The sequence below is a fragment of the Carica papaya genome, chromosome 9 (genome assembly GCF_054855325.1).
Source record: "Carica papaya isolate Zhongbai chromosome 9, ASM5485532v1, whole genome shotgun sequence".
In the NCBI taxonomy this organism is placed as follows: Eukaryota; Viridiplantae; Streptophyta; class Magnoliopsida; order Brassicales; family Caricaceae; genus Carica; species Carica papaya.
The window spans coordinates 1531679-1545351 of record NC_142317.1 but is presented as its reverse complement, the minus strand read 5'-3'; the positions used below and the strand labels follow the sequence as shown (position 1 = coordinate 1545351).

The following is a 13673-nucleotide window of genomic DNA, read 5'->3' as shown; positions in this document are numbered from 1 at the left end:
ATCTTGATTTTGTACTGCATCAGTCTTAACCATAACTAAAATTCTCAGAATTTATAGGACACATTTTAGTGGGATTCTGGCGGTATGTTGTTCCAAAAAATGCTTGGCTAATATAAGTTGAGATGGTAATCAATTCATATCAGCTTCAAAATGAAGCTAAGGAAGTTGAATGAATCAATAAAACTTACAATGACAACAAAGTCTCTGGACCTTTCCCATATTATGCCAATATCAGCATTATATCATCACTTACATATATGGGTGTATAATAATATATTGCTCTGAGAATGGAATATAATTGCAGAGCGTGATACATTGATACTTCTGTTTGGAATATGAAAGAAGTTCAAAAGCCCAAATCAAAGAAAATAGAAAGAAAAAAAAAATTATATATCAAACAATAAACTAGAAGAGGAGGCTACCTTTCACCCTTTGCTTGGCTTCATATTTCTGTCATTCCCAATGTCTTAAAGCTCCTTTTTCTTAACTCATCCTTTTATCATATATTATATTTCCCTCAATACTCATCCAAATATGTATATAACATCTCATCCTTCTTCGACTTACGCCTGCTAAGTAATGCTTTGAGAAGTCGCTTACTTTTGCTCGGATATTGTTCAATCTCTTTGTTGTCCTTTCCAGGTTGGAGTCGCATTGAGGAGGATTTTCTTGGCTCTGAAGGATACTGCCAGAACAAAAATGCAAAAGTTCAAGCTGTAAACTCAAGTTAATAACATGGTGTGACATATAAATATCATTTTCTCATTTTTTACCTGCCGTCTTGCTGCAGATGAACTTGGTGTCGTTGGCCTACTCTTATTTGGAGTTGTTGGCCTGCTAACGACAGACCCAGATCGTAGAAGTGGAAATCGATGTGGAGATACCGATCTCTTCTCTGATTGCACAACACATGCACCATCAAGAAAGTTTCAGTATGTCAACATGAAAAAAAAGGAGAAAACAATTTTGTAGTTTCAAGCAATAAAAAACTCTGATAAACATCTGAACCTAGTTCCTTTTTCGGCACGGTAGAAGTGAATGAAAAAGTTGCAGATCGCTGTGGAGGCGGTCTCGGGGAAGGTGATGGAGAGCGCCCTTTTCTGCATGTTATGAAACTTTAACTTACATTCTAATACCTCAATCAGGTAGCACAAATTGTATGAGACTACATGATGCGACATCAATCCTTACCCAATAGGTTGAGTCGGAGTTTCTTTAATCGTGGCTCGAACAGCTTATAATAGCAACCAGGACATAAAAAGAATCGAATTAACCTACAATCTTAGCAAAACTAGAAGAATGAGTGAAAAGGTAAAGAGAAAGCATAATACCATTCCTAAACTGATACCAGTCATCTTCGTCATCTAGGCTGCATCCTATATATTTTGATTTTTGGCCATTGGTGCCATTAATTGTTTCTCCAACTGGAAATAAAATTTGCTTCACTATTATAATCTAATATTTATCTCCAAATATGTAAAATTTAAGATTAAGGAGCAGAAAAGAATAATTGCCTGGTAAAATATATCGCTTGTGATACTTTGGAGTATTTATCACCAGTGACTGTTGGGAACGGCCCTCGTGATCGATATACTCTTGACACGTCCGTAATCTCTACCATAACAAATTAGTACGGCTAAAAATCTTAGTACTCCGAGCAAATCATTCTCAACTGACATTCAAGTTTCCAGGTTTGATATTTAACTTAAGGTAAATTAATAGATAGTTGATGTTTGCAAAGCTCATAATTGCAAAACAAATGGATGAAATACTACAAGACTACCTGTTCAATGCAAGATACCCGGAGCTCGGTTCCTGAGACTTCATCAACCTTTACGTCCAACAGATCATTAACCTTATATGTAACAGAACCTAAATGGTCCACGGTATTAACAAGAGCTTTGATGGCATAATCTTTCAGTGTTTCTATTACTCTGCATAGACATGAAGGTTTCAAAAGATTTTTAAAACATAAACAAGAGATAAAGAGAAGGTTCTAGAGATGAATTAATAATCATGAGCACTGAATCAGAGCAACTAACATCTGTTTTTGATCATCATTGGTGTACGATAACTCGAAATACTCGGCTGCCGAATACAACTGTGTTCTGAGATTCTTCAAGTCCTGAAGATACCAAAAGAATACGATGTCATGACGACTTAAATGCCCGAAATCTTGTTAAAAAACTTCATTTATGCCAAGACTTCGTGTGATTGTATCAGTGTCCAAGGTCACACAAGCAAGAACTATGATCGCATAATGAAGCTAAAGAAACTAAACTCTTGGCCTCAAGACATCGCTAAGTGAATGAGTTGACTGTGAAATACTCTCAATAATATGAAGATAAGCATGGTAGCATCCAAAAGCAAATAGCTTCAGAAACATAGACTGTAAACTAACTCCGAAATAAACGCCCTAATCTGAAAATCAAGTAAGATTTACTGAAAAATAGAATAAAAAAGAACCGCATGAAATAACTTAAAAGACAGATCCTAATCCGAAACCTCGAGCAATAGAATCAAAATGACATACAGTCATCAACCCATAAAAACCTTTAAGAAATACCAATGTGAAATACTAATATCCTACCTATTATGGACTTCTGACCATCAAAAGAACTTAACAGCAAATTTTCAGAAATAACACAAGGCTGAAATGAAGATGTTATCCAACTAGCAAAGCTATGAATCGACGCAAAGCACTTAACTACGGAGTGAGGAATACCTTAAGGCTATCAGAGAAAAGCAAGCTCTGCTGCATAGCAATCTCATCATAGTTTGATGCTTCGTGAGAAACAGACATTGTAGCCGCTGCCGGAGTCATTGTGACCATGAAGGCAGAAACCAAACTGGGAATTCCTTGTTTTAAGAAAATGGAGATTGGATCACCCAATGAGATCAAAACAAGTTAGGTAAAGAGCTTGAGAAAGAATACAGAAGCAACAAAAGTAGGTCAATCCAGTATCAATAGAATACAGGAGCAACAAAAGTAGGCCAATCCAGTATCAATAATGCATCAAGTTCTCTTTTTCTTTATTCTTGTTCTTGAAGATTTAAAAAGAAAATTTCCCTTATCAGAAGCTGGAATCAGAGTTCTTGATTATGGAAACCGCAAAAAGAAGCAACAAAAGCAGCAGCAAGTGCTTGTGTCAGGGAGAAGAGGAGAGAGAGAAACAGTGCATTCAAATTGAAAACCCCATTTGGGCAACAAAGGTTTAACAGATTAAACAAAAGGAAAAAAAAGAACTCACAGACCCTTTTTTCCCAGACCCAACAACAATATAAAACAATGGCAGAACAATAACAAAAGCATAAGACAAGCAGAATTTTGCCAGCTGAAATACTTCTGCCACTACCCAGAAGGCAAAGGAAGGAAAAAGAAAATCAATATATAACGAATACAAACACTAAAATTTTATACAACTGCAACAATTGCAAAAAAGCCCATTTTCTCTGAATCTTCACTGATACTCCTAGTCTACAGGAGTTTTAAAAAGAAAATAAAGTAACTAATTAAACTATACACCTAATTCTTAATATCATCAAAAGCTCTCCAATGTGTTCCCATACATTTCACCTCAAGTGAGCCAAATGATTATGCTAACCTCAGCTGAGAAAAAGAAAAAAAAAAAGAAAAGGGCGTAGCTTTCTAGGGCCACATGTTCTTCCCCTTTCCCCTCAATTTCCAAACAAACAAACAGAAAATAATCAAAAGACGAACTGGGTATTGAAGCGAGATATAGAAGAAACTAACCTCCTATGAAAAACCTCTTCCTTTTCCTCCGCAGCTGAATTAATTCTATGAGCCAAACCCAACCCCCCACTTCCCCAAATACAAAAGAAAAGGGTCCAAAAGAGCTCGAAAACTAGGCGAATTAGATTGTCAGAATCACCAGTGTCGTTTACCACAATGATTTTTGTCTATACAATCGAAAACGACAACATCACCATGTGTTTAAAGTTCCAGCAGACAGCCTCAAGACATGGAATTTTACTAGTACTTGCAGAGAGATAAAACGAGAGACAGAGAGAGTGATGGCGAACAAGATGAAGATGAAGAAAAAGAGAAGAGTATTAAAGGAGAGCACGTCTGCATTATAATTTGCAGAGAATCCGGAGCATGTTTTTTGTTTTGGTGATTGATTATAGGAACAAAAACCTGGTTTTTTTTAAAGGAATAAATCCCAGTTTCACATCATGAGCGGCTTGTGGTGGGACCCTGAAAATATTGTATTCTTCTTCTTCTTCTTCTTCTTCTTCTTCTCCTTCCTCCTCTTTCTGATGATGGGGAGAGAGCCTTTTGGGATTAGATGATTTTCAGTTCTTCAAGTCCACACCTTTGCTCCTTGAGATGGCCTGCCTAATCTTGACCGGCTGATTGTTTTACCACCCCCATTTGAAGGTGTAAAAATGTTGGAGCTTTTTTTTGTAGAGTATGATTTCTATTTTAATTTTATATAAAATTATTATATAATTATCTTTTTGAAATTTATTTATATTATTGCTTTTTATAATTACTTTTACAATAAAGTTTATTGTATAAACAAATCAAGCTTCTTTTTTTTTTCTTAGTAAACCATGAATTCTAAAGTTGTAACCTTTAATTTGCTTTTTGTAATTGCAATTCTATCATACACTAATAAATTAATTTTATTTAATTTTAAATTAATGATTTATTTATTAAAATATTCGTATCATATTTAAATATCACGAATTTAAATATTTTAATAATTAATTTATAATTTTTTATCTACTGAAACAGTGATTTATTTTACTAATATATTTGATCTTATTATAAAGGGATTCTAATTGATTTATAATTTTTAATAAAATAAATATTTAGTGATATTTTTTAGGTGTCGCATTTTAAAACTTTTTTTAAAAATGGTTGACATAATTTGTTACATGTTTGAAATTCGAATACGCCTGAAAAGACAAATAAGCAACTACTCCGGTCGTCAAAAGTCAAACCTCCCACTAATTAAACACTACGTGCAATTTTATATTCACTCTTAATATTACAAAGCCGGATGGCAAAACTAATATTATTATATAAAATTATTCTAAAACATATACATATATGTATATATATATATATATAAATTCATGTATAAATATATATCCATTATACTTGTAATTACAAATAATTTAAATTTAATTCTTATACATAATATTTTAAAAGTAAATAAGTCACTACAAAAAGACCCAACATTTATTAAATAATATATATTTAATTTTAATTTAATATGTCAATATTAAAATAAAAAAAAAATATATATATATATATCAAATTATTCTGAAATTGAGAAAATAAAATTAATTTGCCAAACGTGGTCCTCACGATTTTTATTTTTCTTTGAGAATCCGTGGCGTGATTGACGATCAGACAGAGCTTGTGGTGGGTCCCACTTTTTTTCCCAACACAATCATTTTTTTAAAAAAATTTGGGCCGTTAGATCTGTTTGGGCTCGATGAAGGCCCATTAAATAATAATAATTAACCCAAACCCATAAATTATTAATTACAGTGGCTTCTAATTTTTAATTAAAACATTTTTATTAGTAGTTTAAATTTTATTCTATGTGGTATTTTATTAATTTTTAACTATTTTAACTTGTAAAAATTATTTTTACTAGATAATATGGGGGGTTGCTTGCACCTACGAGTCGAGCCTTTCGTGGTGTCAAAAATACCGAATATTATTTGTCACGACTCTTTAGGGTAAGCTTCTTGGCTTGGACATGGCATTTTGTCCATGTCGTTATTTATGAATCCCGTTGTGAATATGTTCGTTGGAATAATTTTTTATATATATAACCGCATTCTCAAGGGTTAAACCCACGTTTTTACAGGTAAGTGGAATCTTCGTGCTCAAAATCCTGATTCAAATAGTCATTTATTTAGTACATTCTAAATCTTGGTTCAAATAAATTTTGTTGTATTTATTTTTTTCATTGCGGGTCATATGTATAAAACTAATTTTGAAGTCGGGCATAGTATAAAAGATATTTCAGAAGCACGTATTTCTTCGTGAGGACGATTGAGCCATGGGCATCAGGGTCTTTACGATTAATCTTTACGACAATCAATAATTCGATTCATTTTTTAATTAGGACTTGCACTAATCTTATTTATAAAAAAAAAAATTATGAATTAAACAAAAATATAATATTTAAACATATTTCTATACTTAGTTTAAATTTTTATGAATTAAACTAAACCGAACGTGTAATTTATTTATATTTATGAAGCTCATCCACTAAGTGCGAACGGGTACCAAATGCAATTACAGGCTTGAACAGTTGTTATTCATGCCTGCTTGCTGTAATTAATTATTGAAATTGCACTTGGATTAAAATGATAATTACGAGATAATTATCATCTCATTTAAAGTTGGTACATTAATTAAGTTGATAATTACGAGATAATTATTATATATATGCAAACACACACACACAAAATTTTACATAATTTCATCTTATACGCGCATGTTAAAAGTAAAATTAGCATTAAATTGCATGGAAATCTTTGGGTATTAGGGAAAATAGAAAATTAGTTCTTATAAAAAAAAAAAAGTCTAATTACTTATAATCTAGTTAGAATCTTAAAATAAATCAATCGGGTTTATAATTAACTTTGAAGAACAAAATAGTGATTATATATTTTTTTTATATAATTTCGTAATATCGTTACTATGATCAATATCAATATCATTAATAAAAAAAAATATATATCTAAACTCGTTATCCAATAATTTGTTCAAAAATATTATAAGGTGATCAAATAGGATTTTTCAATGTCTATATAACTTATAACGGAATGAATCATAAGTCGGGAAATGAAAATTATTAACCCTACACGAAATTTATAAATAAGCGATTATATGATAATGATAAAAGATGGGATGTGTAAAAAAAAAATTTTATAACAAAAATTGAATTGTTTAAAAATTAAAGTCAGAATGTCAAATTTAGGAGTAATGAATTCAAGGCTGACTCTCCCAAGTTGACCTACATTATGTTTGCCGTTAGATTTACCAGAAATGGATATATAATATATCTTTATAAATCTAACAGTCAACGGAATATATATTGGGGCAAGTAATTAAAATTTTTTAAAAAAGAAAATTAAATGATGAGTAAAATTAATCAAATGGTATAAATCAAAATTAAAGAAGCAACCATGATTCAGCCCCCTATATTAATTACAATTTGTTTAATTGGTAATTGTTCACATATTTATTTCATTCTCACTGTAATTGTAACTCCTGTAGAGGTATGCACAATTCCCCATTATTTATATATATATATATATATATATATATATATACACCCACACGCACATATGCACAAATTCACAATCTTCTTCTTCCCCAATTTACATCTCCCATTTTTACCCTTCATAAATTATCTGCACTCTCTCTTTCTCGGAATCTTACTCTTCAATGGAGAATTCTGCTGTCAATGGTGATTTGGTTCCGAAAATGGAGGGGGACCCACTTTATCAGTTTGACTGGGTTTTCTTTGAAGAATCATTTGAAAAGTAAGGACTGGACTGTATTTGCGTATAGGTACGTGTTTATATCTACTGTATCTGCTTTCTATGTTGCAGGATAATGGAGTTGCCACCTCTTCCGAGCTTGCTCGAATTAACTAGTACCGACTCGTATACCGAGCCACTGAGGAAGCAGGAGAGCACTGAGTTGACTGAGATAAAGGGGTTTGACGATGAGGTAAATTTATACGAAGATTTCACGGCGGGTGTGAAGCCGCTGAATGTTGCAGGTGGTTCTAGCAGTACTGAGTTGACTGAGAGCGATACAAGGTCTCTGGTTCATGATCGAGTCCGTAGAGGTTCAAGTGAAGATCAGAAAGAAGATGGAGAAGAGAGGAGGATGAAGAGGAGGAGGAAGAAATCTAGTGAGTTGGAACTGAAGGAGATTCAGAAGCACTTCGATTCGCCCATAACAATGGCGGCCAAGGAAATGAAAGTTGGTTTAACAGTGTTGAAGAAGAGATGCAGAGAGCTGAACATTACTAGGTGGCCTCATAGGAAGATTAAGAGCTTGAAGAGTCTCATTGAAAATGTCAGGGTATATATCTATACACATAACTCCTACTCTGCATGCATGATTATACGCATATAACTTCATTATCATCAAATGGGTACTATACATATTGTTACAATGGGTTTTACTATATGAATATTCTGAATATATTCTGATAAATATTTTATATATGTTACTAAAAATATTCTAAAAAAAAATTTATTACTTTTAACTATATAAAAATTTATAATTTTATTAATAATATATTATAATTTTATTATAGTGAAAAGTTTATTGTCGATGTTATTCGTAAATATAATTATATTTGTTTAACAATGTTAAATTTTATATTTTTTTAAAATTTTGTATGACTGTGAATATTGAATATTTATTTTCTTGAACATATATATATATATATATTGTGCTATAGGAATTGGGAATGGATGGTGAGATAGCAGTATTGAAGGAGCACAAGAGGCTTTTAGAAGCAGTACCAGACATGGAGCTCTCACAAAGAACCAAGAAGCTTAGACAAGTATGCTTCAAAGCTAATTACAAGAGAAGAAGAGCATTGGCTAAAGCTGCTGCCTAAGCTACTCCTTGATGGTTTTTAACCTATACCCATGTCATGAATTCACAGATAGATACAGTCATATAGCTATATATATATATACACACACACACACACATATGTTAGCTACATATCGTTAGCAGTATATACATCTTAAGAGCTTGTTCTTAATCATATACGCTCGCTAATCTTGATGTAACTAATTATGGGTTCTTCTTGGTTTTAATCAAAGTTGTTAATCAGGTTCTTGTTTTTAAAAAATGATTAACTCTATATATGTATATATATATATATACATATACCAAATTTGACAACACTATTAAATTAAACATGTTTATATATACATATTTTTAATGAAGGAAAAGGAAATAAATAGCATACCATAACATAATTCTCTCTCTATATATATATATATTTATATATACAGAAGCTTAATTTATATGAAGAAAATTGAATGAAATTATTACAGTAAATTTGATCAAAGAGAAGGGACGCTTGAGGAGTTCATCTTCCTCATCTTTTCTTGCCGACGGCTGCTCTTAGGGACCACCTGCTTAATGCCTTCATAAATGCTTCTCTGCAGTTTATGTCATATAATTAATCAATATATACATACATTTATTTTCATGTGTCTATGTATATATACATACATACATGTGTATATGTATAATGGTGATTTGATATATGGAGATATATATATATATATGTATGTATGTATATAAATTTAAGGAGCCTTTTTCATTTTCTAGCAAACGACTGCTGATTACGAACGTTGTAAATTTTATTATAGGGCGAAAATAAATTATAAATTAACAATTTCTATTACAAAAAAATATATATAAATTAACAATATGATTGGAGAAAAATAATTTTGTCAGTATAATTTAATTAAAAAATTTTATATTTATTTTAATTATAAAAATATAAAAATGATAATTTTTTGAGTTTTAAAATAATTTTTTTTTAAAAAAAAATATTAAGGTAAAATCGTAAGTATTCTGGCCATAATTGATAAATATATATATATATATTAATTTCTCAAACAAGAAAATTAAGAATTTGAGACGTGCAAATTAACGGCACTAACCAAAATATTTGACCTTCCGTATGACAGACCAAAGAAGCTCCCTCTTCTCCTCATTCTCGTGATCTTCACATCCGTCATCCCTCCGTCATCGCCGTCACCGCCATAGACGTCGGAAGTCAAAAAGTCAAAGCCGTCTCCGATAACCTCTGTGTTTTTGGTCAAACCATTCCCCCACCTCGTTGACCCGAACAGAACACTAGTACCCTTATAATCTAAGCTCATCACCTTCTTCCCCCAACTCTCCCCTTTCCTCAACGACATAGACCGGCGGATGTAAGGACCGTCGAGCACAGTCGTCGGAGACGGCATGTTCAACCTCGGCGGCAGCTCGAGTTGCTGACACTCTCCGTTCTTCTTCTCCGACTCCTCGTCGACGTTAAACAGCACTCTGGGCTTCCCCGGAGCTTCCTCCCACTGAAATGGGATAGAAACTCTAAGACTGGTGTAAATCGGGGACGGAGACTCGTCTTTTGATTCCGGAAATGAAAACAGAGCAAGTTTAGGTGTTGAGCTCTGCGTCTCGTCTGGGTGATCAGATGTCGCCGCCATTTTTAAGCCTGTAGAACTCATGCAAGCTTTCTCCTTTCGTTGTTCTCTCAAGTGGATTTCTGGAGAGTTTCTGAGGTGGGTGAATCTGGTTTTATAGATAGAGCAACGGGAGTTTCTTTCTCCGTCTGTTTGGAGTGAGAAAGAAGGAAAGTAGTACGTTGAGGTGGGTGTGGGTGATGAATGTGAATTGTGAAGGGTCATAGTGTTAGAAGGAAAAAACGCTCCATTGGCGCTTCTTCTTCACGAGAAAATTGACAATAATATAGGGTAGGCTAAGTGGGTCCCATATGACTAAATCGTAGGGTGATGATTTGTTGATAACGACTGAAATCAACGGTAAAAAATGGAGGTATATATAATACAATTATCAAGTTCAATTAGCTACTTCTTTTTATTTGACTTAAATATTTTACATTAATTATCTTATAAGAAGATAATATAATAATAAATTATTTTTTAAAAAGATACAAAAAATATTAGGAATCAAGACACGAGTGTTGTTTGAAAATTCATGTTCGTTTTGTCATATTTTATAATGTTTGATTTAAATTATTTATGTATTAATCATACTTTGATAATTAAATTATAATAAATTTTAACAAACTTATTATATTTATTAATTTATAATATTTAATTTAATATTATCTATGACTTAAATTATTAATATATTAAATTAAATTTTAAAATATGAATGTTTCATTATATAGTTTTAGTTTATGTAACTTCAACTTGTTAATATAATAATTATATTGTTACCGAAATTTAAATTGTAACACCCAACCTTTCTTTTATTTTATTAATTATTATTTTTATATAAATATAATTATCATTTTATTTTAATTTAATAGAAATAATAATAATAATAAAGGTAAAAAATTTGGTTAGGGATTTAATTGAAAATAATTTTGAAAAAAATGGTGAAATTTTGAATTCTGGAGGTATTTTTGAAAGAAAAATCAGAAATCAGGAGGCCAAAACGTAATTTAAAAAAATTATGCCACGTCAATTGCTCGGTCAGCAACCCCGACCAACCAGAACGCGCCACGTGGCAGAGACGCTTACGCGGGAGGCCGTGCGCGCGCGCGCACACGGACGACCCAAATAAAAAATACGCATGGATGACACAGATTGCATCGCGCACAGACGGTCCAGATTGAATCGCGCACGGACGGCTCAAATTGAATCGCAATGAACAGCCCAGATTCACTTCCTATTTAATCGCGATCAGACGGTCTAGATTAAAAGCGATGGACGACCCAGATCAAAAGCGGATGGGTATAAATAGCCTCATCTGTACCCAAACCCTAACCCTAAGCGCCAGAGTCCCTTGCCAGAGAAGATAGCCTAGCCGCCAGGGAGCCGACCGTTGTCACCTGCCGCTGTACCAGAGCAATTTCTGACCGCCAAACGAGGTAAAAAATTTTCCACTTTTACGAAATTCAATTTTAAACGTACTCATTGTCAAATTGGAGTGAAAGAACAGGCCGATTGGTCGGAAAGCGCCACTGAAGCTCGGCGGCACCACCGTGAGATGTTTCGATTTTTGCCTCCGATGAGGCCATTCCTGATTCCCGTTTGATGTGATTTTTTCACTGTTGTGACCACTGTTTCATTCTCTACAGGTTGACCAAAGCAAAACACCCAACCGCAACGTGAGCCAGAGGAGCTACCGCACCGGAGAGCCCTACCGCTGGTGAGTTTCGGTTTTCTGTATTTTTTCGGCTCACCGAGGGCCCTAAGTGTGTTTTCTTGCAGGAACCGGTGCAAGTTCGGCTGAATTCGGCCGAAAACAGCCAACCCGAGGCAAATCGTTGTCGCCGTCGCCGGAGCACGGCAGAGCCGTCGTGCCAGAATTTTGAAATTAGTCGAGTTGATGCTGGGTCTGATTTTTGGGTTTATTTGGGACACTTGTAGGTACCGTAAGTACGTTTCAATTTCCAAAAGAAAATTCAGGGAACCCAGGAACCGCCCGTAGGCATAGTAACCATCTAGTTTTGGCGTCGAATCAAGTAAGGACCCCTCACTATATTTCCTATAATAAATGTGAAGTTTGAATAAATAATAATAAGGTCTTTTGTACCAGTTAGATAGATATGCATAATTAATTACAGATTGCTAATTGAGTATGAAATCGGACATTGTTCTCTATTAATTTATGTTGATTTATTTTACAGTTCAAATGCATGATGGTATCTGGTCTTAGAGTTTTAAATGCATGTATTACTGTCTTATTTGACCGCTGTGTGATTTTGAAATTTAAGATATAATTGTATTACCAGGTGCATGTTCATTATTTATGTGATTGTGTTTAATTTGGTAACGGAGATTAAAGATAAAGAGGAAAGGGATGTGATCTGATAAATGGATAAGGTGACAGCCTCACTAGATATCCTGATAGATGGTGGACGGACCGGGTTCATAGGGAACCCTACCGTGAACGTTGTCTCATACCAGACGGAGTATGGAGACTTGGTTATTTGGCGCTCATATCGGGCGGGGTATGGGGACAGCCCGCTTCACTTTCATACTTGACGGGGTATTAAGGTTTAATGTTTTGGCACTCATACTGAACGGGGTATGGGAACGGCTCTGGAATTAAGATTGTTAATGAAAATGGTTCATGTATAGCGGGAACACCCCTATGGATCCCCATTGATACTAATAGGCTAGTGAAGTGAGAAATGGTGATGATTAGTTATTGTTAATGACCATGAATTTATGATATGTTTTATGTTACTGATTGTACATGAAGTTGTGATCGGTATGATGTTATTGTCTTTATAGGTTGTTTTCGCAGATTATCCAAGGGTAAGGAAAAGGGAAAATAATTTTAATTTTAATGAAGGTATTTGTTTAAAATTTGTGCTCCATTGGTTATTTTTTGTTTTCTACCAACCTTTACTTCTGTGACGGTGACATATTGTGATGTCCTTACTGGACTAGTGTAGCTCACCCTTTATTTAACCATTTCAGATCAGGAGGACCCGGTTCCCAAGTTCGATCCGCAATAAAGTTATGAGTAGATGCTAAATACTTTATAGTTTCCTTTATTTTTTTCATTTTTTGTATTTATTTTAGAGAACTTATTCCGTGATATTTGTTTAGTACTTTTAGTTATTGTGTAAGGGATGTTAATTATAATTTTTTATTTCGCTTCTGCACTCAAATTATTATATGTATTTTCTTTGAATTTCAGGGGCCGTTACATAAATAACTAAAATATTATTTTAATAAAATTTTATTACATAAATGTTGTTTAAGGATAAAAATAGTAATTTAAATAAAATATTTATTTTTTTAAAAAAAATTGACTAAGTAATATTCCAATTAATTCGGTCAAACTCTATCCACATAATTTATCATGAATTAAATGGAGAACATATATATATATATATATATATATATACATATTAAGAAGT

At 33.1% G+C, this 13673-nt stretch overlaps 3 protein-coding genes across 4 annotated transcripts; 1 reads left to right on the top strand and 2 right to left on the bottom strand.

Moving 5' to 3' along the window:
• Positions 1-190: 190 nt before the first annotated feature.
• On the bottom strand, positions 191-4403 carry LOC110823541 (protein ABIL2-like). Of its 2 annotated transcripts, none has more exons than XM_088212172.1 (10): positions 3755-4403; positions 2726-2849; positions 2043-2125; positions 1784-1934; positions 1515-1614; positions 1332-1424; positions 1192-1234; positions 1009-1100; positions 774-895; positions 191-685 (listed from the first exon to the last, which is right to left on the bottom strand). In XM_088212172.1, the coding sequence occupies exons 2-10, from the start codon at positions 2831-2833 to the stop codon at positions 518-520; spliced, it is 960 nt and encodes a 319-aa protein (XP_088068298.1). In that variant the 5' UTR covers positions 2834-2849; positions 3755-4403; the 3' UTR covers positions 191-517. The 2 variants fall into 2 exon arrangements, with proteins under 2 accessions (XP_088068298.1, XP_088068297.1); XM_088212171.1 differs by having other exon boundaries at positions 2726-2859; positions 3755-4402.
• A 2929-nt stretch (positions 4404-7332) lies between these two features.
• RKD4 (RWP-RK domain-containing protein) lies at positions 7333-8799 on the top strand. Its single transcript, XM_022053636.2, has 3 exons — positions 7333-7542; positions 7612-8092; positions 8478-8799. Exons 1-3 carry the CDS (start codon positions 7445-7447, stop codon positions 8637-8639), a joined length of 741 nt encoding a protein of 246 aa, XP_021909328.1. The 5' UTR covers positions 7333-7444; the 3' UTR covers positions 8640-8799.
• Positions 8800-8937: 138 nt separating this feature from the next.
• LOC110823404 (uncharacterized) lies at positions 8938-10509 on the bottom strand. Its single transcript, XM_022053779.2, has 2 exons — positions 9706-10509; positions 8938-9195 (listed from the first exon to the last, which is right to left on the bottom strand). The coding sequence occupies exons 1-2, from the start codon at positions 10453-10455 to the stop codon at positions 9097-9099; spliced, it is 849 nt and encodes a 282-aa protein (XP_021909471.1). The 5' UTR covers positions 10456-10509; the 3' UTR covers positions 8938-9096.
• Between the last annotated feature and the right edge of the window lie 3164 nt (positions 10510-13673).